At 39.6% G+C, this 25,047-nt stretch overlaps 1 protein-coding gene across 16 annotated transcripts in view; it reads left to right on the forward strand.

The window, feature by feature from the left end:
- LOC307197500 (uncharacterized protein) overlaps nucleotides 1–25,047 on the forward strand; it is a 254,047-nt gene that overhangs the window by 147,510 nt on the left and 81,490 nt on the right. For 14 of the 16 annotated variants that reach the window (XR_013831425.1, XR_013831426.1, XR_013831427.1 and 11 more), the window contains 2 exons: nucleotides 8,931–9,023; nucleotides 19,779–19,816. The exons of the other annotated variants lie outside the window; for them this stretch is intronic. Coding sequence is in view for 10 of the 14 variants with exons in the window: in XM_079943421.1 (XP_079799547.1) it covers nucleotides 19,786–19,816 (31 nt within the window). In the remaining 4 variants the exon portion in view is untranslated. The remainder of the gene's footprint in view (nucleotides 1–8,930; nucleotides 9,024–19,778; nucleotides 19,817–25,047) is intronic. 16 annotated transcript variants of the gene reach the window in all.

The raw sequence follows: 25,047 nt of genomic DNA on the forward strand, positions 1-25,047 counted from the left end.
CTCAGATCACATAGCTTTTTGGTGACTTGCAACTAGAATCTGGTTTCTCAGTCCCCAGGCCAATGATCTCTCCACAATACCAAACACTCCTCCATCAGTTTTTGCCTGGGAAACCTCTTGAAGGGGGATAAAGCTATGCAATTTTGGCCTGAGAGAATGTATGGAATAAGGGAGCAACAAGGTCATTCCTTTGCAGAGACAATGAAGAAAAATTATATCAGGGACCAGTTCTGTATATTTGAGCCTCAGGTGTGCTTTCTTAGCACAAGGTGGTAGAGAAAGTTCTTTTTATAACTGGATGTTTCTTTGCATTGTTGCCTAGTCACTAGCACCGTGAAGACCCTAAATGTTGAGGCCTTGAAAAATCCCCTCTATTTATTTTATCTTTACATAACAGATGGCTCTGCATCTCAGGCCATTTCTGTTTTTAAGGAGCATTCTGGCTGTTAATTTAAAAAAGAAAAAAAAAAAATCCTGGAACCCTGCAAAGGCAGTCAGTCATCCAGAGACTCAACTGGTTTATATTCTCTCAACTGCACCTGCTCCAACCTTCAGATTTCAATGTATGTGGCACATGTGAATCCATGACAACTGACAGGGTAAATCAGAATTTTCTTTTTCACAGTGTCACCAGTTTACTTCAATTTCTTTGACTGTCATCAGTACTAAGATATCATTGAAAGATAAAAAATTAATGCATTCTGTCTGTCTTAGTCTCTTCAGGCTGCTATACCAAAAATACTATAGACCAGGTAGCTTACATAACAAATATTTATTTCTTAAAGTTCTGGAGGCTGGGAAGTCCAAGATGAAGGTGTTGGTAGGTTTGTTACCTGGTGAAGGCCAGTTTCCTGGGTCACAATCGGCTGCCTTCTCTCTGTAGCCTCACATGGCAGAAGGTGCAAGGGAGCTCTCTGGGGTCTCCTGTAAGGACACTAATCCTATTTGTGAGGGCTCCACCCTCATGACCTAATAATCTCCCAAAGGTCCTATCTCTTAATGCAATCACACTGGGGATTAGGTTTCAACATATGAATCAGGGGGTGGTGATGGGGAGACACAAACATTCAGTCTATAGGACACTCAAAAAATTTGGCCATCTTATTCAAAAGGTTTGTTAAGACAGTGCTAATGAGGTCTTGATGTAGTTCTTGTCCACTGAAGTGTCTATAAAAGCACATTTTAATAACTTTACCTGTTAGCTTTTTGGTATCAGAAAAATCTATTAGGACAAAGAAGATAAGGAATTACCTTGAAGTTGTTTTTTTTTTTTTACAGCAAAATATGTTGTTTTACCTTACACTGTACATCTGTTTCACATGGCTCGACACTGTTTGCATAATAAGCGTTCTGTTTTTTTTTTTTAAACCAGTAGTCAATATAGCATAGTTAGTAATAACATAGTTTCTGGTGCCAGATGATGCCTGCGTTCAAATCCCAGTTCTGTTGTAACTTAGCTGTTTGCCCTTGGGCAAATTTCTCAAGTTCTCTGTGCCTCAGTTTTATCATCCATAAAATGGAGGTAATATTAGTCTTTATTTTGTACAGATGTTATAGAGATGCAAGGAGATAACATAGGAGAAGCATTTAGAGCAGGGCCAATAGAAATATGCTCAATGAATATTGGCTATTTTTATTATGTTTATTAGGGGTTGTTGGTGAGCTTGTTGTGGGAAGAGAGGACTGGATTAAAGTTGCCAGTTAAGCCTTTTCTTTCTGCTGCTGTCTGTGCCAAAATGAAGAACAAAATCTGTAGACTTGGGTAAAATTTGGTACTGGATATGGAAAACAGAACTGAGTTGTTTTTTTTTTTTTTTTTTTTTTTTTTTGCGGTACGCGGGCCTCTCACTGTTGTGGCCTCTCTCGTTGCGGAGCACAGGCTCCGGACGCGCAGGCCCAGCGGCCATGGCCCACGGCCCAGCCGCTCCGCGGCATGTGGGACTCTCCCGGACCGGGGCACGAACCCGCGTCCCCCGAATCGGCAGGCGGACTCCCAACCACTGCACCACCAGGGAAGCCCCAGAACTGAGTTTTTTAATCTAGGTAAAAGTAGGACTGGAGAAGGAGGTGAGGACAAAGTGGGAAGAAGATGAATGCAGTCTTGTCTGGGTTAAGGACATTAGTTCAGATGAATCTTCTAGATAGATTCTTCAATATTAATTGATACCAAATTACTCAATATAATTTAAAACTTTCTCATTATTGGGAGGGCTCTTCCCTCTGATGTGTGATGCATAGTGTATGCCATGGTGAGGAAATTGATAATTTTTTTTTTTTTGTGGGAAGAATACAGGATTTTACACACTGCCAAGCTGTAGAAATTATGTTTGAGATAAGGATATGTAAAGGGAAAGAGCTATGATGGGCTTTTGGTAATGTGATTTAAATTATTATAAATTGCTCTTTTAATAAGACAGAGATGCTTTTAAAGAAGTTTTATCTGATTATGGGGTATAAGAAGATTCATGGATATAATAGTTTTCAGAATTTTGACAAATTGTTGAAAGACATCTGTTATGTAGAATGTCTTTTTTTTTAAATGCTTGAAGTATAATTCACCTGAGGTTTCCTTTATCTGCTACTGACTCTTATGGTTCTTTTCTAGTGAGACAAATTAGTGAGACAAATGTGTGTGTATCCTAAAAAATGATGTACCTTTGTTACTTTGATTATATATCTTCAGAAAGGTATTAAACATTCTATGTGGGTCACTGAAACTCAGCATTTTGTTGGTCATAAGCTATTACACTCTTCTTGAGTATTCTGTGTGGCATGTGGTCATAATTGTTTTTTGATATTTCACATTTTTTCCAGCCTAAAATCAAATTTAAGAAAATTCCATAAGAGATAAGTATAAAAATGAGATTATATATATATATTTTTTTTAACGTCTTTATTGGAGTATAACTGCATTACAGTGGATACAATGGAGATTATATTTTAAATATCCCATTTTTTGTTAATTGTACTAATGGAGCAGAGATGACAGCTATGCTTTCTTATTAATTATTTAGATTTGGGATATTAAATAATGAACTTGGGAGGAAAACAATATAATTGTGATGATAGTAATCACAATATAATTGTAATATAATTCCATCCTACCCTCCACTTTCGATGTACATAGAGTTGAGTGAGCAGAGGCTAAATGAGAGACAGAAATCTTCGTGGTAAAGGTTAAAGTTAAACAAAGAAATTTTGAAGAGGTTTATCTGCATATGTATCAAAAGCAGGGATATTACCTTGATGTTACCAAGGTCTTGTGACTTCAGAAACCAGATGTAGTCTGTGGTTTCTCTTACTCTTGAAGATAGTTTCATTGAGTTGTAGATTGGGAAGAGACCTGTAGTGTATCTCCTCCATCACTCATCTCACAGAGGAATTGTATTGGAAATTCTCTCAGAAGACACGGTCTCCTTATGATAAAGGTAGAACTTTCCAAATGTGGCTCTTAGTAGTTTTTTTCCTATATCTTGTCACTCAAAATGTGGGCAGCTTTCTTTGTGTCTGGCATCTGTTACTCAAGTCTTCTTCTCTTTTTAATCTTCAGGGCAAATGGAAAACAGTGTGATATCCTTTTCTAAATTCAGAGTTACCACTGACCTTCTGTCTTCTTAAATCTCTACAGAATCTGTAGTTCACTGACCCTCATGAACACTCATGCCCCTCAGGACTTTGGGATTTGGAGAAAGGCAGCTTGCTGGCTCCGTTCATTTGGATGCTCAGTGGAATTCAGAGATGTTTGTAAAAGCCTTGTTGACACAACTTGTGGCTTTTACACCCAGAGTGTAACTTGAAGATGTATTACACCCAGAGCAAACTTGAAGATGTATCCCCTGAAATACAAGCCACATATAATGTATCTAAGGAACTTAATCTATGTTATGGCATGTGGTGATAAATATGAGTGTTACATCTTCAGGAACTAGAATTGTTAAGGTTAATACAGCTAAGGTGTGTAAAACTTCGCTGCACAGTAGCTAAGAGGTGATGTTATTTGTAGTAAATTTTTCAGCATGTGGACCATGATGTACCACTAAATTAAGTCTTGTGTATTAAGAGTGTGTATTATACTTATTTCTGAAGAAAAGGATACTCTAAACATTCTCAGACTTGTTTGCTTCCATAGAACTCTGTTAGAATACAACCTCAGCTTGCCATGCAACTCTCACCTGGACCCATTTTAAATGATACCAATAAATCCTAATTATTCAAGTGTATATAAAGATTTCCTAAAGTATGAATTGCTGGATTAACAAACATATATGTGGCTTGTATAATCTCCATCAGATTATAGATGGTCTGAGAGGTGAAAAATTTTAGGTTAAAGAGTACTATTTTTCCTCACTTTTGGAAGTCTAGACAGTTTATATTTTAGTTGTTTACCAAAACATGAATAGTCTAAACTGCTATCTTATTATTTTATAATGTTAAGAGAAAGCTAAAAAAGTCAAAATTATTCAAGATACTGTGTGACAGATTTTGATGATAGGGAACAAATAGTGTACTGTGACAAAAGCCAGATCTTAGAAGAAAACCAACATGGTGAGACTAACGTTGTTCTCCATTTTTCATTGAGAAAGCTCATTTACTCCATGGGAGAGCATATTTATATCCTTAAGTGACATGCATGTGTAGAAATAAATGAGAAGAAAATGTTCTTTGAAAAATGAGTCATATTGGCAGCAAATAGTATTTGGATTTTGCTTTAATGCTTACCAGATAAATGTCATTCTAAGGCTGTATTCATTGGTAACTGTCTGGTAGTTATGTTTGAGGACTCTTGCTAATTAGGAATTGGGTAAATAAAATGGGGAAACATATCTATATTCTATGTATGTCTGTGACTATATTTTATATGACATCATAGAAATGCTAAGGTTTCTCAGGTACAGCAGGTACTATGGTTGTCCCATTTGGTGATAACAATTTCAGGCATGTTTGGGAACACCTCTTGCTCCTCAATGGTTAAGGAGAACCACAACTAAATTAAAGGGGCTGAGAGAAGAAAGGAAGACAAGTATATATTTATAAAGTTTGTTACATTAACCTTCTTATCTACTGTTTCTGGGTCTCTCAATTTCTTCTCATGGCTTTGAGTTACCATCTGGTGTCATTTTCTTATTCCAATATAGCTTTGTTTTTACAAAGCTCTTCTGTGGTACTATTGTCAAATACATTACATTTCTACATGTTATTGGCCCAACAGTACAATTATATACATATTGTCTTATGCAATTGCTTTTTAAATCAGTTAAGTGAAAAAACACATAATTAAACTATCTTTTATAATTACCAACAGAATACCTTTTACTGGCACTTCTTTTTTCACGTGGCTTCAAATTACTGTCTGATATTCTTGCTTTTAGTCTAAATAATTTCCCTTAGTATTTCTTGTAAGGGGGGTCTGCTAACAACAGATTCTCATTTTTTGTCTATCTGCAAATGTATGTTTCTTCTTTTCTTCTGGTACTCCCATTATGCATATGTTAGTGTGTTTAATGGTGTCCCACCTTTCTCTGAGACTTTATTCCTTTTTCTTCATTCTTTTTGTCCTCAGGTTTATAGAGATTACGCAATCTGTAAAACAATCTTCAAGTTTGTTGATTCTTCTGCCACCTCAAATCTGCTGAGCCCCTCTAGTGAAATATTCATTTCTGGTTATCATACTTTTCAACTCCAGAATTGCCATTTTTTTGGCTTTATAATTTGGCTCTTTGTTGATATTCTCTATTTGGTCATCATTTGTTCCTTTAATTCCTTAAGACTGGTTTCCTTTAGGTCTTTGAACATATTTATAATAGTTGCCTTGAAGTCTTTGCTAACTCCAACATCTGGGTCCCCTCAAATACAATTTCTGTTGCCTGCTTTCCTCACCCCGCCTTGTGTATGGGTTTGTGTTTCTTTGAATCTCTCATATATTCCATACATACATTGTGGCAACTCTGGATACTGATCCTTTGCACTTACCGGCTTGTTGTTGTTTGCTTCTTTATTTGTTTAGTGCTTTGGTTGGACTAGTTCAGTGAGATCCGTTTCCCCTGAAATGCACAGCCTCTGTCTCCTCTGAGAGGGCACAGTTTTGATTATTAGAGGTAATTGTCGGTTTAGCTAAGGTCTCTTTGACTTCCTCTGTTCATAGCATACCCTTCTGTAGCTTCCAGTAATTGCTAGCTGATTGCTTTATTGTTTTTGATAAACCCTGGGGCATTAGTTGTTCCACATTCTGATTCAATTACAGTTAAGTCCCTTGGCATAGACAAGTTGTTGCCAGTCTTTTGAGACTTTTGTGACCCTCTCATGGGCAGAACCTCTGTCCTATGGAGAAGGAACTGGTTGGGGGATGGAGAACTCATTCTTCACTTGCTGCTCCACCTAGATCCTATGAAGACAGGACTGTTTTTGTATGTTGGTAGGGAGAGGCAAGAACAGGTGCCACTGTCTGGCTGTGGCCACTACCCAGGATGGATCTTCTGCAACTCAGCGCTGGAGAGGCAGGGGACTGCTGATATTCACCAGCTGCCACATGGTCTCTGTCCTAGGAAGCTATGAGAGATGGGAGCTGCCACTTGGCTGTCAGGCCCACTGGAGCAGCTCAGAGCTGTGCAGGAAAAGGGGGCTGCACTCTCCACCAGCTCTCATGCTTATGTGGGTGTCAATGTGGGAGTCAATATGTTCCACCCAGCTGTCACCAACAGCTAAATATAGGCCCCCCAGCAGCCCAGAGCTGTGGGAAAGGGATCTGCTGATGTCCACTAGCTGCTGAAACTGCCGGAATAGTTCTTCTCTAACAGAGAGCTGTGGAAATGGAAACTGCCAATTGGCTTCTGAGCCTCCTGGGCCTGCTGAAATAGTTCTGAGAGGCAGAGTTGGTGGTGGATGGGTATAGTCCCATTCTCAAATGCCATAGCCTCCTACTGTTCTTATTGAGTTTCCATAGATTTTGTTAGATAAATGCTTCTAAATTTGTTGTAAGCCTTTTTGCCAATCTCCAAAGACTTTGGATAATTTTTTGTTGTTGTTGTTAACTTTGACCAGCTTAATAGATATCTCTCCAGGAGGGAGGTTTCACTGAGTTACAACATCATCCCAGAAGTCCTGCCTCCTGCAGTTAAATCATAACCAGTTAGCAGAGCTAAAGCAAGGAAGAGAGCAAACACTTAAACAACAAGAGATTATGTTTTCAGTAATTGAAAACAACCTGCCTTATTTTTAAAAGCATTTATTACTTACTGAATAATTTTCCAACTAATTAGCCCATTTCACTTCTACCAAGGCACAGAGGGATAGGTTGGTAAGTTATTATCATTCCTGCGATGTTCTTATTTCGGACCAGTCTGTTCATGTGCTTAGATTACACTATTCATGTGAGATCATGGCTAGTTATATTTGACTTTGTTCCAAGAGGCATAAACCCTTATTGGGCCACTCTACTTATACTTTAAATCCTTAGAAAATCAACTCAATTTTTAAGGTCCTTACTCACTACCCAAGTACCCAACCTTACCTTTTCATTTTAGGAAAGACATCCATAAAAAAAATCCTCTCTTCATACATTTTCTCTTTTCCTTGGCAAGTCATGGCTGGACTCTCTGGTTTTCCTGGGAGTGTTGCCTTCACCACTAGAAGCAGAGAGCTCCATGTGAGCCTGGATCTGTACCTGCAGCAACAATATTTCCAGCATATGCTGCAGCATCAGCCTCTACCATGGAGTGTGCTGGGGCCAACAGAGGCAGAAGCCAAATGGAGATTTGGATCTAGTCCCAGAAGTACCAGTTTATTCCCAAGAGTCAAAGACCTGAGAGTGTTTTCTCTACGCTATTGCAACTAACATCAGTTAAAAGAAAAAAAAACTTTCTCATTACTGTAGCAATTATTTCTACTTTTATGCATTATTGTCTTATTCTTGTCCATATGCAATTGATCTTATATTATTGAAATCTTAATTTTTAAAAACGTTGTGCCATAACCATTTCTTTTAGATCTACAGGCTTTTCAGGCTGGAGGTAGTGATGTTAAACAAACAAACAAACCAAAACCAACCCCCCCACCCCCCAAAAAAACCCACAATTGCTCACCCTTTTTTTTTTTTTTTTTTGCGGTACGCGGGCCTCTCACTGTTGTGGCCTCTCCCGTTGCGGAGCACAGGCTCCAGACGCGCAGGCTCAGCGGCCATGGCTCACGGGCCTAGCCGCTCCGCGGCATGTGGGATCTTCCCGGACCGGGGAACAAGCCTGTGTCCCCAGCATCGGCAGGCGGACTCTCAACCACTGCACCACCAGGGAAGCCCTGCTCACCTTTTAAAAGAAGGAGACAATTCATTTTTCAAACTACAGAAATTTTTTTTTAGAAATTCATTTTTGTATTTGGTAGAATTTTGGAGTGGAAGAGATCATCAATCCAATTATTTCATTTTTATAGAAGAGGAAACAGAGGCTCAGAGAGGTAGTAACATGACTTGCCCAAGGAGAAAAGTGGCCAATGGCAACATTAGGAAGTCAATTTTTTTGACTCTTAGGTGCTTTTTCACATTTTAAACAATACACTTTATACTAACAAACATCATCAAGAAAAAGCTAAAAAAGTTTCATTGAATCATTTTTCTTCTACAATTGGCATAGAGCTCACATAGTGACTTTTCAGCTTTAAACATGTGCTCTATGAAGACCTATCTTTGCACACAGTAAGGATATGAAGATGATTTCTCTTTCCCGGAAATTTTAGGTTGTCTGGGATACAAACAAAAGGGCTGCCAGGTTGCCCAGAGCACATGCTGAAGCATGCCAAGGCAGGATTCTAACTGGCCCCAGCCTTCTGGGTCTCTGTGGGCCTCATTAATTTGATGTGCTTTGCTTCTATGACAATAGAACACTTGCCTAGTCAATTACTTGCACCTGCATTTCTCAGCTTGTCACACTCCTCTCCTTTAGGATCTGGAAATAACTGGGAAAGAAAAGCCTTGTTGAAAGGAGACACCTCCAGATTTGTTTTCCTCTTGCACCCAATGAAAGGAATAAGTAAAGGTAAACATTCATTTAACATTTAAAAATTGTTTTAAATTGCAAGATATGGGAATATCCAAGCCTTCAGAACAGGCAAACTCTTTGGTATAATTTACACTTATCTCTTTCTTTGCTTTTTTTTTTTTTTTTTTTTGGTGGTACGTGGGCTTCTCACTGTTGTGGCCTCTCCCGTTGCGGAGCACAGGCTCTGGACACGCAGGCTCAGCAGCCATGGCTCATGGGCACAGCCGCTCCGTGGCATGTGAGATCTTCCCAGACCGGGGCATGAACCCGTGTTCCCTGCATCAGCAGGCAGACTCTCAACCACTGCACCACCAGTGAAGCCCTTTTTCTTTGCTTTTTAATAGGTTTTTAAAATTTGTTTCCACACGTAACGGTAAAGCAATGTAGTTTCTCTATGCTTAAAAACATTAAACCAGTAAATACTGCCAATTCCAATATTTTATAATAGCTATTGTTTGGAATAGTTTTATTCCAGACTGACATTATCATTCATATATTTCATTTTATTAGAATGCAAATGGTATCCCCTTCACTTTCCATAGGGGGAAAGGATTATAATGAAAATAAGCACTAGTGAAAATAGGTTTTTCTATTCTAATATTATGATACTGGAAAGTCAGAATCTTAGTATTTCCTTCAGTCTTATAAAGGGTTTGAGGATTCTTATGTAAGCATTGAATTTGGCTCTATTTTAGTAAAAGACAGTTTCACTGTGAAAAAGTAAAGAATCTACTGTTAACTTAGTTTTTCTGCTCACATGCTATTTAAAACATAGCATTTCCTTTTAAAATCCATTATTTCCTTCCTTCCTGATATTTCATAAGTTCAGTTCCTCTACCTGTGTTCTTAATTCTTTTCTTCCTAATCTCCTTGGATTGGTTTAATAGATATTTATTGAACTCAAATTAAGTGAACACTATAAAAAGTTAAAATCATTTCCTTCCATTTTATAGCTGAGGAACTGATCTTGAACAGTTTAAGTGGCAAGGGCAAAGTGTTATGAAGAATAAGTGACTGAGTTGAGACTCACATAGAAGCTTAAGCTTCTGTCCATGGTGCTAAACCATCAATTCTAGTTCTTTCATCAGCTGTCTGCATTCTGTTCTTTCCCCTAACTTCCAAGCATATACCAGTGTCTCCTTCCTTGAACCAGTAACAGAAGTTTATTCTCTTGATCCTACTTTTCAAGTTCATCTTCTTTCTTCCTTTAATTATTAAACATCTTGAAAGATTAGTCTACACACACAGACTCTACTTCTTCACCTCTGTATCCACTCCTCAATCTACTACCACTTGGCTTTTGCATTTGCCATTGTAAAAACCTCCTTTCATAAGAGTGAAAAATTAAACGCTAAATCATATAACTTTTAAAATGAGCTAATTGGCTTTATTAGGCAATCCATAAACAGAGAAGCATCCCATCTAGCAACTAAAAGGGTGCTCCCATATAAATTTTTCTTTAAAACATTTTAAACTTGAAGCGTCAGTACGTAGATCTTACGTGTACAGTTTGATCAATTTTTACATATTTACAAAACACTTAGATCAAGTTATAAAATATCTGCAGTACTTCTGAAGCTTCTTCATGTTCCTAGAGAGTCTTACTTTTACTCTCATTTACACATGCCCCCTCTTCTGACTTCTATCAACATAGATTAAATTTAGCCTCGTCTTGAATTTCCTATAAATGGAATCATATGGCTGTGCCCATTTGTATCTAGTTTTGTTCACTCAGCGTTATATCTAGTAAGTTTTACAATGTGGTACATTCAAAGTAGTTCATTCTTTTAAATTGCTAAGTACTATTCAAGGTATGAATAAGTCACAAATTATTTATTCTCTCTACTCTCAATGGACATAAGGGTTATTTCCACTTCTTGTTATTATTAAAGTGGTTATGAGCAAACTTGAACATGATTTTGTGGACATAAGCACTCATCCCCTATGGATGTTATACATAGGAGTGGAATTGTTGGTTCATAGCCTGGGCATTTATTAAGTTTTAGGAGATACTGCCAAATAGTTTTCAAAGGTGATTTTACCAATATAAACCCCCACCAGCCATGCAAGAAGGTTCTAGCTGCTCCATATCCTCTCCATCACTTGGTCTTCTACTACGTGGTATTGTTTTTTAAAAATGTATTTTCCTAATGTTCCTTGCTAGTATATAGAAATATAACTGATTTTTAAAAAAATCTTTATTGAAATATAATTCACCCATTTTTTTAAAACATCAGTATAGGAGAATAATTGCTTTACAATGGTGTGTTAGTTTTTGCTTTATAACAAAGTGAATCAGTTATACATATACATATATCCCCATGTCTCTTCCCTCTTGCATCTCCCTCCCTCCCACCCTCCCTATCCATCCCTTCTGGTGGGTCACAAAGCACCGAGCTGATCTCCCTGTGCTATGCGACTGCTTCCCACTAGCTATTTTACATTTGGTAGTGTATATATGTTCATGCCACTCTCTTACTTTGTCCCAGCTTACCCTTCCCCCTCCGCATATCCTCAAGTCCATTCTCTAGTAGGTCTTCATCTTTATTCCCATCTTGCCCCTAGGTTCTTCATGACCATTTTTTTGTTTAAGATTCCATATATATGTGTTAGCATATGGTATTTGTTTTTCTCTTTCTGACTTACTTCACTCTGTATGACAGACTCTAGGTCCATCCACCTCACTACAAATAACTCAGTTTCGTTTCCTTTTATGGCTGAGTAATATTCCATTGCATATATGTGCCACATCTTCTTTATCCATTCATCTGTCGATGGACACTTAGGTTGCTTCCATGTCCTGGCTATTGTAAATAGAGCTGCAATGAACATTCTGGTGCATGACTCTTTTTGAATTATGGTTTTCTCAGGGTATATGCCCAGTAGTGGGATTGCTGTGTTGTTTGGTAGTTCTAGTTTTAGTTTTTTAAGTAACTTCCATATTGTTCTCCACAGTGGCTGTATCAATTAACATTCCCACCAACAGTGCGAGAGGGTTCTGTTTTTCTCCACACCCTCTCCAGCATTTATTGCTAGCAGATTTTTTGATGATGGTCATTCTAACCGTGTGAGATGATATTGCATTGTAGTTTTGATTTGCATTTCTCTAATGATTAATGATGTTGAGCATTCTTTCATGTGTTTGTTGGCAATCTGTATATCTTCTTTGGAGAAATGTCTATTTAGGTCTTCGGCCCATTTTTTGGATTGGGTTGTTTGTTTTTATGATATTGAGCTGCATGAGCTGCTTGTAAATTTTGGAGATTAATCCTTTGTCAGTTGCTTCATTTGCAAAAATTTTCTCCTATTCTGAGTGTTGTCTTTTTGTCTTGTTTATGGTTTCCTTTGTTGTGCAAAAGCTTTTAAGTTTCATTAGGTCCCATTTGTTTATTTTTGTTTTTATTTCCATTTCTCTAGGAGGTGGGTCAAAAAGGATCTTGCTTTGATTTATGTCATAGAGTGTTCTGCTTATGTTTTCCTCTAAGAGTTTGATAGTTTCTGGCCTTACGTTTAGGTCTTTAATCCAATTTGAATTTATTTTTGTGTATGGTGTTAGGGAGTGTTCTAATTTCATTCTTTTACATGCAGCTGTCCAGTTTTCAGAGCACCACTTATTGAAGAGGCTGTCTTTTCTCCACTGTATATTATTGCCTCCTTTATCAAAGATAAAGTGACCATATGTGCATCTCTGGGCTTTCTATACTATTCCATTGATCTATATTTCTGCTTTTGTGCCAGTACCATACTGCCTTGATTACTGTAGCTTTGTAGTATAGTCTGAAGTCAGGGAGCCTGATACCTCCAGCTCCATTTTTCATTCTCCAGATTGCTTTGGCTATTCGGGGTCTTTTGTGTTTCCATACAAATTGTGAAATTTTCTTGTTCTGTGAAAAATGCCATTGGTAGATTGATAGGGATTACACTGAAACTGTAGATTGCTTTGGGGAGTATAGTCATTTTCACAAAGTTGAATCTTCCAATCCAAGAACGTGGTATATCTCTCCAACTGTTTGTATCATCTTTAATTTCTTTCGTTAGTGTCTTATAATTTTCTGCATACAGATCTTTTGTCTCCTTAGGTAGGTTTATTGCTAGATATTTTATTCTTTTTGTTGCAATGGTAAATGGAAGTGTTTTCTTTTTTTTTTTCTTTTTTGCAGTACTTGGGCTTCTCACTGTTGTGAGCTCTCCCGTTGCGGAGCACAGGCCCCGGACGCGCAGGCTCAGTGGCCATGGCTCACGGGTCTAGCCGCTCTGCGGCATGTAGGATCTTCCCGGGCTGGGGCACGAACCCCTGTCTCCTGCATCGGCAGGTGGACTCTCAACCACTGCGCCACCAGGGAAGCCTGGGAGTGTTTTCTTAATTTCACTTTCAGATTTTTCATCATTAGTATATAGGGATGCAAGAGATTTCTGTGCATTAATTTTGTATTCTGCTACTTTACCAAATTCATTGAGTAGCTCTAGTAGTTTTCTGGTAGAATCCTTAGGATTCTCTATGTATAGTATCATGTCATCTGCAAACAGTGACAACTAAACTTCTTCCTTCCAATTTGGATTCCTTTATTTCTTTTTCTTCTCTGATTTCTGTGGCTAAAACTTCCAAAACTGTGTTGAATAATAGTGAGAGAGGACAACCTTGTCTTGTTCCTGATCTTAGTGGAAATGTTTTTAATTTTTCACCATTGAGAACGATGTTGCCTGTGGGTTTGTCATATATGGCCTTTATTATGTTGAGGAAAGTTCCCTCTATGCCTACTTTCTAGAGGGTTTTTATCATAAATGGATGTTGAATTTTGTCAAAATCTTTCTCTGTATCTATTGAGATGATCATATGGTTTTTTCCTTCAATTTGTTAATATGGTGTATCACATTAATTGATTTGTGTATACTGAAGACTCCTTGCATTCCTGGAATAAACCTCACTTGATCATGGTGTATGATCGTTTTAATGTGCTGTTGGATTCTGTTTGCTAGTATTTTGTTGAGGATATTTGCATCTATGTTCATCAGTGATATTGGCCTGTAGTTTTCTTTCTTTGTAACATCTTTGTCTGGTTTTGGTATCAGGGTGATGGTGGCCTCGTAGAACGAGTTTGGGAATGTTCCTCCCTCTGCTATATTTTGGAATAGTTTGAGAAGGATAGATGTTAGCTCTTCTCTATATGTTTGATAGAATTCGCCTGTGAAGCCATCTGGTCCTGGACTTTTGTTTGTTGGAAGATTTCTAATCACAGTTTCAATTTCAGTGCTTGTGATTGGTGTGTTCATATTTTCTATTTCTTCCTGGTTCAGTCTCAGAAGTTTGTGCATTTCTAAGAATGTGTCCATTTCTTCCAGGTTGTGCATTTTATGGCATAGAGTTGCTTGTAGTAATTTCTCATAATCCTTTGTATTTCTGCAGTGTCAGCTGTTACTTCCCCTTTTTCATTTCTAATTCTATTGATTTGAGTCTTCTCCCTTTTCTTCTTGATGAGTCTGGCTAATGGTTTATCAATTTTGTTTATCTTCTCAAAGAACCCGCTTTTAGTTTTATTGATCTTTCCTATCATTTCCTTTATTTCTTTTCCATTTATTTCTGATCTGATCTTTATGATTTCTTTCCTTCTGCTAGCTTTGGTTTTTTTTTTTTCTTCTTTCTCTAATTGCTTTAAGTGTAAGGTTAGGCTTTTTATTTGAGATTTATCTCGTTTCTTAAGGTAGGTTTGTAATGCTATAAAATTCTGTCTTAGAACTGTTTTTCCTGCATCCCATAGGTTTTGGGTCATTGTGTTTTCATTGTCATTTGTCTTTAGGTATTTTTTGATTTCCCTTTTGATTTCTTCAGTGATCTCTTGGTTATTAAGTAGTGTACAGTTTAGCCTCCATGTGTTTGTATTTTTTACAGATATTTCCTGTAACTGATATCTAGTCTCATAGCATTGTGGTGAGAAAAGATACTTGATATGATTTCAATTTTCTTAAATTTATCAAGCCTTGGTTTGTGACCCAAGATATGATCTATCCTGGAGAATGTTCCATGAGCACTTGAGAAAAAAGTGTATTCTGTTGTTTTTGGACGGAATGTCCTATAAATATCAATTAAGTCCATCTTGTTTAATGTATCATTTAAAGCTTGTGTTTCCTTATTTATTTTCATTTTGGATGATCTATCCAATGGTGAAAGTGGGGTGTTAAAGTCCCCTGCTGTGATTTTGTTACTGTCGATTTCCCCTTTTATGGCTGTTAGTATTTCCCTTATGTATTGAGGTGCTCCTATGTTGGGTGCATAAATATTTACGATTGTTATGTCTTTTCTTGGATCAATACCTTGATCATTGTGGAGTATCCTTCTTTGTCTTTTGTAATAGTCTTTGTTTTAAAGTCTGCTTTTTCTGTTATGAGAATTGCTACTCCAGCTTTTTTTTGATTTCCATTTGCATGGAATATCTTTTTCCATCCCCTCACTTTCAGTCTGTATGTGTCCCTAGGTCTGAAGTGGGTCTCTTGTAGACAGCATATATATGGGTCTTGTTTTTGTATCCATTCAGCCAGTCTATGTCTTTTGGTTGGAGCATTTAATCCATTTACATTTAAGGTAATTATCCATATGTATGTTCCTATTACCATTTTCATAATTGTTTTGGGTTTGTCATTGTAGGTCTCTTCCTTTTTATTTTCCTGCCTAGAGAAGTTGCTTTAGTATTTGTTGTACAGCTGGTTTGATGGTGCTGAATTCTCTTAGCTGTTGCTTGTTTGTAAAGGTTTTAATTTCTCTGTCAAATCTGAATGAGATCCTTGCTGGGTAGAATCTTGTTTGTAGGTTTTCCTCCTTCATCACTTTAAATGTGTCCTCCACTCCTTTCTGGCTTGCAGAGTTTCTGCTGAAAGATCACCTGTTAACATTATGGGGATTCCTTTGTGTGTTATTTGTTGTTTTTCCCTTGCTGCTTTTAATATTTTTTCTTTGTATTTAAGTTTTGATAGTTTCATTAATATGTGTCTTGGCATGTTTCTACTTGGATTTATCCTGTATGGGAGTCTCTGGGCTTCCTGGACTTGATTTACTATTTCCTTTCCCATATTAGAGAAATTTTCAACTATAATCTCTTCAAATATTTTCTCAGTCCCTTTCTTTTTCTCTTCTTCTTCTGGGATCCCTATAATTCGAATGTTGGTGCATTTAATGTCCCAGAGGTCTCTGAAGCTGTCCTTAATTCTTTTTATTATTTTTTCTTTATTCTGCTCTGCAGTTGTTATTCCCACTATTTTATCTTCCAGGTCAGTTATTCATTCTTCTGCCTCAGGTATTCTGATATTGATCCCTTCTAGAGAATTATTCATTTCATTTATTGTGTTGTTCATCACTGTTTGTTTGCTCTTTAGTTCTTCTAGGTTCTTGTTAAACTTTTCTTGTATTTTCTCCATTCTATTTCCAAGATTTTGGATCATCTTTACTATCATTATTTTGGATTCTTTTTCAGGTACACTGCTTATTTCCTCTTCATTTTTTAGGTCTAGTGGGTTTTTACCTTGCTCCTTCATCTGCTGTGTGTTTTTCTGTCTTCTCATTTTGCTTAACTTCCTGTGTTTAGGGTCTCGTTTTCGCAGGCTGTAGGTTCCCATTGTTTTTGTGTCTGCCCCCAGTGGCTAAGGTTGGTTCATTGGGTTGTGTAGGCTTCCTGGTGGAGGGGACTGGTGCATGTGTTTTGGTGGATGAGGCTGGATCATATCTTCTGGTGGGCAGGTCCACGTCTGGTGGTGTGTTTTGGGGTGTCTGTGACCTTATTATGATTTTAGGCAGCCTCTCTGCTAATGGGTGGGTTTGTTTTTCTGTCTTGCTAGTTGTTTGGCATAGGGTGTCCAGCACTGTAGCTTGCTGGTCGTTGAGTGGAGCTGGGTCTTGGCGTTGAGATCGAGATCTCTGGGAAATTTTCGCCATTTGATATTATGTGGAGCTGGAGGTCTCTGGTGGACCAATGTCCTGAACTTGGCTCTGCCACCTCAGAGGCACAGTCCTGACTCCTGGCTCGAGAACCAAGAGCCTGTCATCCACACAGCTCAGTATAAATGGGAGAAAAAGAAAGAAAGAACAAATAAAATAAAACAAAGTTATTAAAATAAAAAATAATTGTTAAAAAAGTTTTTTTAAAGTAAGAAAAGAAAGAAAGAAAGAAGAGAGCAACCAAACCAAAAAACAAATCCACCAATGATAACAAGCACTAAAAATTATAATAAAAAAAAAAAGAAACGGACAGACAGAACCCTAGGACAAAAGGTAAAAACATAGTTATACAGACAAAATCACACACAGAAGCATACACATACACACTCACAAAAAGAGAAAAAGAGAAAAAGAAAATATATCCTTGCTCCCAAAGTCCACCTCCTCAATTTCGGATGATTTGTTGTCTATTCAGGTGTTTCGTAGATGCAGAGTACATCAAGTTGCTTGTTGAGATTTAATCCACTCCTCCTGAAGCTGCTAGGAGAGATTTCCCTTTCTCTTCTTTGTTCCCACAGCTCCTGGGGTTAAGGTTTGGATTTGGCCCCACCTGTAGGTCACCTGAGGGCATCTGTTTCTGCCCAGACAGGACAGGGGTTAAAGGAGCAGCTGATTCGGGGGGCTCTGCCTCACTCAGGCCGGGGGAAGGGTGGGGTACAGAATGTGAGGTGCACCTGTGGTGGCAGAGGCCCTTGTGACGTTGCAACATCCTGAGGTGTGCTGTGTGTTTTCCCAGGGAAGTTGCCCCTAGATCACAGGACCCTGGCAATGGCGGGCTGCACAGGCTCCCGGGAGGGGAGGTGTGGAGAGTGACCTGTGCTTGCACACAGGCTTCTTGGTGGTGCAGCAGCAGCCTTAGTGTCTCATGCCCTTCTCTGGGATCCGCGCTGATAACCGCAGCTCGCGCCCGTCTCCGGAGCTCCTTTAAGTGGTGCTCTTAATCCCCTCTCCTCGCGCACCAGGAAACAAAAAGGGAAGAAAAAGTCTCTTGCCTCTTCGGCAGCTCCAGACTTTTTCCAGGACTCCCCCCAGGCTAGCTGTGGTGCACTAACCCTGTTCAGGCTGTGTTCACGCTGCCAACCCCAGTCCTCTCCCTGAGATCCAACCTCCGAAGCTGGAGCCTCAGCCCCCAGCCCCTGCCTGCCCCGGCGGGTGAGCAGACAAGCCTCTTGGACTGGTGAATGCTGGTCGGCACTGATCCTCTGCGGGAATCTCTCTGCTTTGCCCTCTGCACCCCGGTTGCTGCGCTCTCCTCCGCAGCTCCGAAGCTTCCCCCCTCCGCCACCCGCAGTATCCGCCCGTGAAGGGGCTTCCTAGTGTGTGGAAACCTTTCCTCCTTCACAGCTCCCTCCCACTGGTGCAGGTGCCATCCCTATTCTTTTGTCTCTGTTTTTCTTTTTTTCTTTTGCCCTACCCAGGTACGTGGGGAGTGTCTTGCCTTTTGGGAGGTCTGAGGTGTTCTCCTAGCGTTCAGTAGGTGTTTTGTAGGAGTTGTTCCACATGTAGATGTATTTCTGATGTATTTGTGGGGAGGAAGGTGATCTCCACGTGTTACTATTCTGCCATCTTGAAGCTCCTCTAATTCACCCATTTTAAATGTGCTATTCTGTGGCTTTTAGTATGTTCAGAGTTGTGCAACTATCTCCATAATCAATTTTAGAACATTTTCATCTTCTCAAAGGAAACTCCATACCCTGTAGCCATCAGCCCCTAGTCACCCATTCTCCCTCTCCATCCACCTGCAGCCCTAGTAATTACTAATCTACTTTCCATCTCTGTAGATTTACCTATTTTGGGAATTTAATATAGATGGAATCATATACTATGTGATTCTTTATAACTGGCTTTAGCATATTTTCAAGGTTCATGCATGTTATAGCATGTGTTAGTACTTCATTATCTTAATGCCAAATAATATTCCATTTTATGGATATACCACATTTTATTTATTCATTTAGTTGATAAACATTAGATTTTTACTCACTTTTTTGAGTCTGATTCCTTTGAGTCTCTTTGGTTTCTTAGTTCTCTGATGTGTTTTAGCAAGCCATGATTTTGTAGCTTACATTGCTTGTTTATGTTGTTCAGGAGAGAGTGATATTCCCTGGTGGTGTTCTGCATCCAAATCAGAAGTGAAACCCTGGGCTTCCCTGGTGGTGCAGTGGTTGAGAGTCCGCCTGCCGATGCAGGGGACACGGGTTCGTGCCCCGGTTCGGGGGGATCCCCCATGCCGCAGAGCTGCTGGGCCCTTGAGCCATGGCCGCTGGGCCTGCGCGTCTGGAGCCTGTGCTCTGCAATGGGAGAGGCCACAACAGTGAGAGGCCCGTGTACCGCCAAAAAAAAAAAAAAAAAAAGTGAAACCCTCCCTAGGATTTTGAGATGCTTTTAATTTTTTCCATCACAGTAGTCCTTTGAAATGTGAGGTGTTTTTATGCATATTTCATAGGTGAAGAAATATGTACTATGTGAAGTTCAGTGATTTGTCCAGGGCTAGACTGTCAATGAGTACAATTTTCATTTAAAACCAAGTCTTTTTACTCCAAATCCATTGCTTTTCCCATTTTCTGTATTTTTTGGGGCCAAGAGAGGGGTAAGAATAACTCACACTGCAGAATTGAGAGACTCTTGCCTGGTGTTGAGTTGTCAGGTATGGTATTACCAGGAAGGTGGAGTTTAAACTGATCTATCTTAAAGTAAATTGCAAAGCATTCCATGAAGTTTTCTATTTAGAATCTTGACTTTGATCTTGATTTTTCTGCTTTATTCAGCAGCTGGATGAGTAGACTTCAGAGCTTACTCCAGTCAGGTAAGAAGCAGCTGTTCTGGAATGCTTTCACTGCAGAGCCAGCTCTCTGATGTGACTCATTAGCCTGTTAGCAGCCGGCTTAGCAGAATTTTTGAAGAACCTGCAGTTCTCTGCTAAGGTTCCTGGGACCCAGAGAGAGAATGCTCAGCTACTGAAACCTGAAGCACAAGTTTACCCCAATTCTGAGGAAGAATTTCTTAGCTATTGGCAGTATAAATGTTGTGATATTCCTTAAGGATATGCACCTGGAATCCTCCAAATTTTATATTTTGAGACTTTAATTTGCTAAAGAAAATAATTAACCCAAATATGTGTGTCCTGTGCCATCACTGAATCTTTTAAGTGGGGTCTAGTTTTTCAATTTGAGATTAACTTAAAAGAAACAAGGTAATGTGTAGAGTTAAAAGCATCCTGTTACCTAAAGTCATTTTTTAGTGTTTAGCCCCTTCCCCCCATCCCCTTGCATAGTTCCTTCTTTGTGGCGCCACTTGTACATCCTGCCTTGGCTTTAAGCATCTCCACATAATAATTCAAAGGGCAATATGATTTTGTGTTGTCTGGCTCTTAGGTAATCCTACAGTTTTTGTGTTAGGAAGAGACACACTCATGGGTAAGTTCTGTCTTCTCCCTCTTACCTACCTTTCCCTGAGCCTCCATCTCATCAGCCCCCATCTAAGCAGAGCTTAAATGATAATGAAGAAGGCAAGAACACATGTTTTATAACAATATTACAGTATTAATAATGTTATATATTATATTAATATTAATAATTAGTAAGTATTATTATGTGTTACAATCATAAGATCCTTCTGTCTGTGAAGTTAGAATGATATTTCTAAAATGCAGCTAGTGCAGATTTGAACAGACAGTGCCCTGCTGGCAGGTGCCTCAAAGGCTCTTCATCAACCTCAGGAATCAAACTCTCCCTCCTTACTTGGATACCTACGGTTCCTCGTGGTCTGATGCCCTTTATTCCTCAAGTCACACTCCATATTCCAGCCTCCCTGTGCTCCTTGCCCATCATGGTTCTGCTAACCTTACTTGGGATAGCACAGTTTCATATTAGATCCCTGATTCTTTTAAATTTCTCTCCTGCATTAACATGAATGACAGCCTTTTCCTTTTGGAAGCACTCTACTCTCTTTGGTTTTGTGAAAACTTTCTCTTGTGTCTTCCTCCTAAATCACTTGCCATTATGTCTCTATTTCAGTTTTGGGCATGTTAATTTTAAAATGCGTATGAGATGACCAGGTGGGGATCATAAGTAGGCATTTGGACAGATGGGTCTGGAGCTCCTACTCCTCTTTCTCAGGCTCCTCCTTCAACTAAGCTCTGAATATTGGAGCTCTTAAGCTCTTGGTCCTGGACCCTCTTCTCCTCCTCCTCTCTTTTCCTTTCCTCCTCACATTTATTCTCTTTGGCAATGAATTTTACAATTTATGACTATTCCTGCACTTAAAACTCTAGCCAGTATTTCTGAGGTACATACTTTGATACTCGAGGCTATTTGGAAATGTGTTTTTCTCATCCAGAATGTGAGCTCTGTAGAAACAGGACCTTATCTTGCTTGTTCACTATTGTGTTTGTGTTACTGAGAAAGAGAGTGTGAGACTTAATAGATGCTAAACAATATTGAGCTGCATAAATGTCAAACTTTACTGATCTTTGATGTTTTATGTATATGTCCTGTGAGATTCCTTTAACTGAAGACTAGCAATTTTCTATCCCTGGTGGATATGTGGCTGTGTGTGGATGGTGCAGTGAGAAAAGATGGGTACAAGCCAAGCACTGAGGTCACTGGTAAAAAGGGAATCATTTTGTGGAAGCTTGCGAAAACAAGGTTGTAAATATGTCATCACATTTAGTTAAACTTACTAAATTGTTATAGGACTATAGCATACTTTTAGTCTATGTCAGTGGATATTTGGAGTGTTTCTACTTTTCTGTGATTAAGAACTTTGTTCCTGAGGGGGTAGCTTCAAGATGGCAGAAGAGTAAGACATGGAGATCACCATCCTCCCCACAAATTCATCAGAAATACATCTACATTTGGAACAGCTCCTACAGAACACCTACTGAACACTAGCAGAACACCTCAGACTTCCCAAAAGGGAAGAAACTTCCCACGTACCTGGGTAGGGCAAAAGAAAAAAGAAAAATTAGAGACAAAAGAATAAGGATGGGACCTGCACCAGTGGGAGGGATCTGTGAAGGAGGAAAAGTTTCCACACACTACGAAGGCCCTTCACTGGCGGAGACTGTGGGTGGTGGAGGGGGGAGCTTCGGAACCGCAGAGGGAGCGCAGCCACAGGGGTGCGGAATGCAAAGCAGAGAGATACCCACACAGAGGATCGCTGCCAACCAGCACTCACCAGCCTGAGAGGCTTGTCTGATCACCCGCCTGGGTGGGCGGGGGCTGGGAGCTGAGGCTCAGGCACCAGAGGTCGGATCCCAGGGAGAGGACTGTGGTTGGCAGTGTGAATGCAGCCTGAACGGGGCTAGTGCGCCATAGCTAGCCGGGAGGGAGTTCGGGAAGAAGTCTGGACCTGCCTAAGAGGCAAGAGACTTTTTCTTGCCTCTTTGTTTCGCGGTGCCCGAGGAGATGGGATTAAGAGCGCCACCTAAACAAGCTCCAGAGACGGGCACGAGCCATGACTATCAGCATGGACACCAGAGACGGGCATGAAACGCTAAGGCTGCTGCTGTAGCCACCAAGAAGCCTGTGTGAAAGCACAGGTCACTCTCCACACCTCCCCTCCCGGGAGCCTGTGAAGCCCGCCACTGCCAGGGTCCCGTGATCCAGGGACAACTTCCCCAGGAGAACATACGGCGTGCCTCAGGCTGTTGCAATGTCACATCAGCCTCTGCCACCACAGGGTCGCCCCACGTTCCATACCCCTCCTTCTCCCCGGCCTGAGTGAGCCAGAGCCCCTACATCAGCTGCTCCTTTAACCCCATCCTGTCTGAGCGAAGAACAGACGCCCTCAGGTGACCTACATGCAGAGGCGGGGCCAAATCCAAAGCTGAATCCCAGGAGCTGTGCCAACAGAGAAGAGAAAGGGAAATCTCTCCCAGCAGCCTCAGGAGCAGTGGATTAAATCTCCATAGTCAACTTGATATACTTTGCATCTTTGGAATACCTGAATAGACAATGAATGATACCAACTTCAGGAGGTGGATTTTGGGAACAACGATATATATATATATATATTTTTTTTCCCCCTTTTTCTCTTTTTGTGAGTGTGTATGTGTATGCTTCCGTGTGTGATTTTGTCTGTATAGCTTTGCTTTTACCATTGGTCCTAAAGTTCTGTCTTTCCGTTTTTTGTTGTTTTTTTTTTTAGTATAGTTTTCAGTGCTTGTTATCGTTGGTGGATATGTTTTTTGATTTGGTTGTTTTCTTTTTTATTTGTCTAAATTACTTTAAAAAGTATTTTTATTATTTTTTGTTTTTTACTTTAATAACTTTTATTTTATCTTTTTCTTTCTTCCCTTCTTTTTTTTTCTCCCTTTTATTCTGTGCCGTGTGGATGACAGACTCTTGGTGCTCCAGCCAGGAATCAGGGCTGTGGCTCTGAGGTGGGAGAGCCAAGTTCAGGACATTGGTCCACCAGAGACCTCCAGCTCCACATAATATCAAATGGCGAAAATCTCCCGGAAATCTCCATCTCAACGCCAAGACCCAGCTTCACTCAACGACCAGCAAGTTACAATGCTGGACACCCTATGCCAAACAACTAGCAAGACAGGAAAACAAACCCACCCATTAGCAGAGAGGCTGCCTAAAATCATAATAAGGTCACAGACACACCAAAACACAGCACAGGGCGTGGTCCTGCACACCAGAAAGACAAGATCCAGCCTCAACCACCAGAACACAGGCACCAGTCCCCTCCACCAGGAAGCCTACACAACTCACTGAACCAACCTGAGCCACTGGGAGTAGACACGAAAAACAACGGGAACTACAAACCTGCAGCCTGCAAAGCGGAGACCCCAAACACAGTAAGTTAAGCAAAATAAGAAGACAGAGAAACACACAGCATATGAATGAGCAAGGTAAAAACCCACCAGACCAAACAAATGAAGAGGAAATAGGCAGTCTACCTGAAAAGGAATTCAGAATAATGATAGTAAAGATGATCCAAAATCTTGGAAATAGAATGGAGAAGATGCAAGAAACGTTTAACAAGGACCTAGAAGAACTAAAGAGCAAACAAACAATCATGAACAACACAATAAATGAAATAAAAAATTGTCTACAAGGAATCAATAGCAGAATATCTGAGGCAGAAGAATGGATAAGTGACCTGAAAGAAAAAATAGTGGAAATACCTACCGCAGAGCAGGATAAAGAAAAAAGAATGAAAAGAATTGAGGACAATCTCAGAGACCTCTGGGACAATATTAAATGAAACAACATTCAGATTATAGGGGTCCCAGAAGAAGAAGAGAAAAAGAAACGGACTGAGAAAATATTTGAAGAGATTATAGTTGAAAACTTCCCTGATATGGATAAGGAAATAGTCAAGTCCAGAAAGCCCAGAGAGTCCTATACAGGGTAAATCCAAGGAGAAACACACCGAAACACATATTAATTAAACTATCAAAACTTAAATACAAAGAAAAAATATTAAAAGCAGCAAGGGAAAAACAACAAATAACACACAGAGAATCCCCATAAGGTTAACAGCTGATTTTTCAACAGAAACTCTGCAAGCCAGAAGGGAGTGGCAGGACACATCTAAAGTGATGAAAGGGAAAAACCTCTCTCCAGCAAGGATTACTCTCTCCAGCAAGGATCTCATTCAGATTCGACAGAGAAATTAAAACCTTTATAGACAAGCAAAAGCTAAGAGAATTCAGCACCATCAAACCAGCTGTACAACAAATGCTAAAGCAACTTCTCTAGGCAAGAAACACAAGAGAAGGAAAAGACCTACAATAACAAGCCCAAAACAATTAAGAAGATGGTAATAGGAACATACATATTGATAATTACCTTAAATGTAAATGGATTAAATGCTCCAACCAAAAGACATAGACTGGCTGAATGGATACAAAAACAAGACCCGTATATATGCTGTCTACAAGAGACCCACTTCATACCTAGGGACACATACAGACTGAATGTGAGGGGATGGAGAAAGATATTCCATGCAAACGGCAATCAAAAGAAAGCTGGAGTAGCAATTCTCATATCAGACAAAATAGACTTTAAAACAAAGTCT

This window comes from Stenella coeruleoalba (genome assembly GCF_951394435.1).
Source record: "Stenella coeruleoalba genome assembly, chromosome: 14".
Taxonomy (NCBI): domain Eukaryota; kingdom Metazoa; phylum Chordata; class Mammalia; order Artiodactyla; family Delphinidae; genus Stenella; species Stenella coeruleoalba.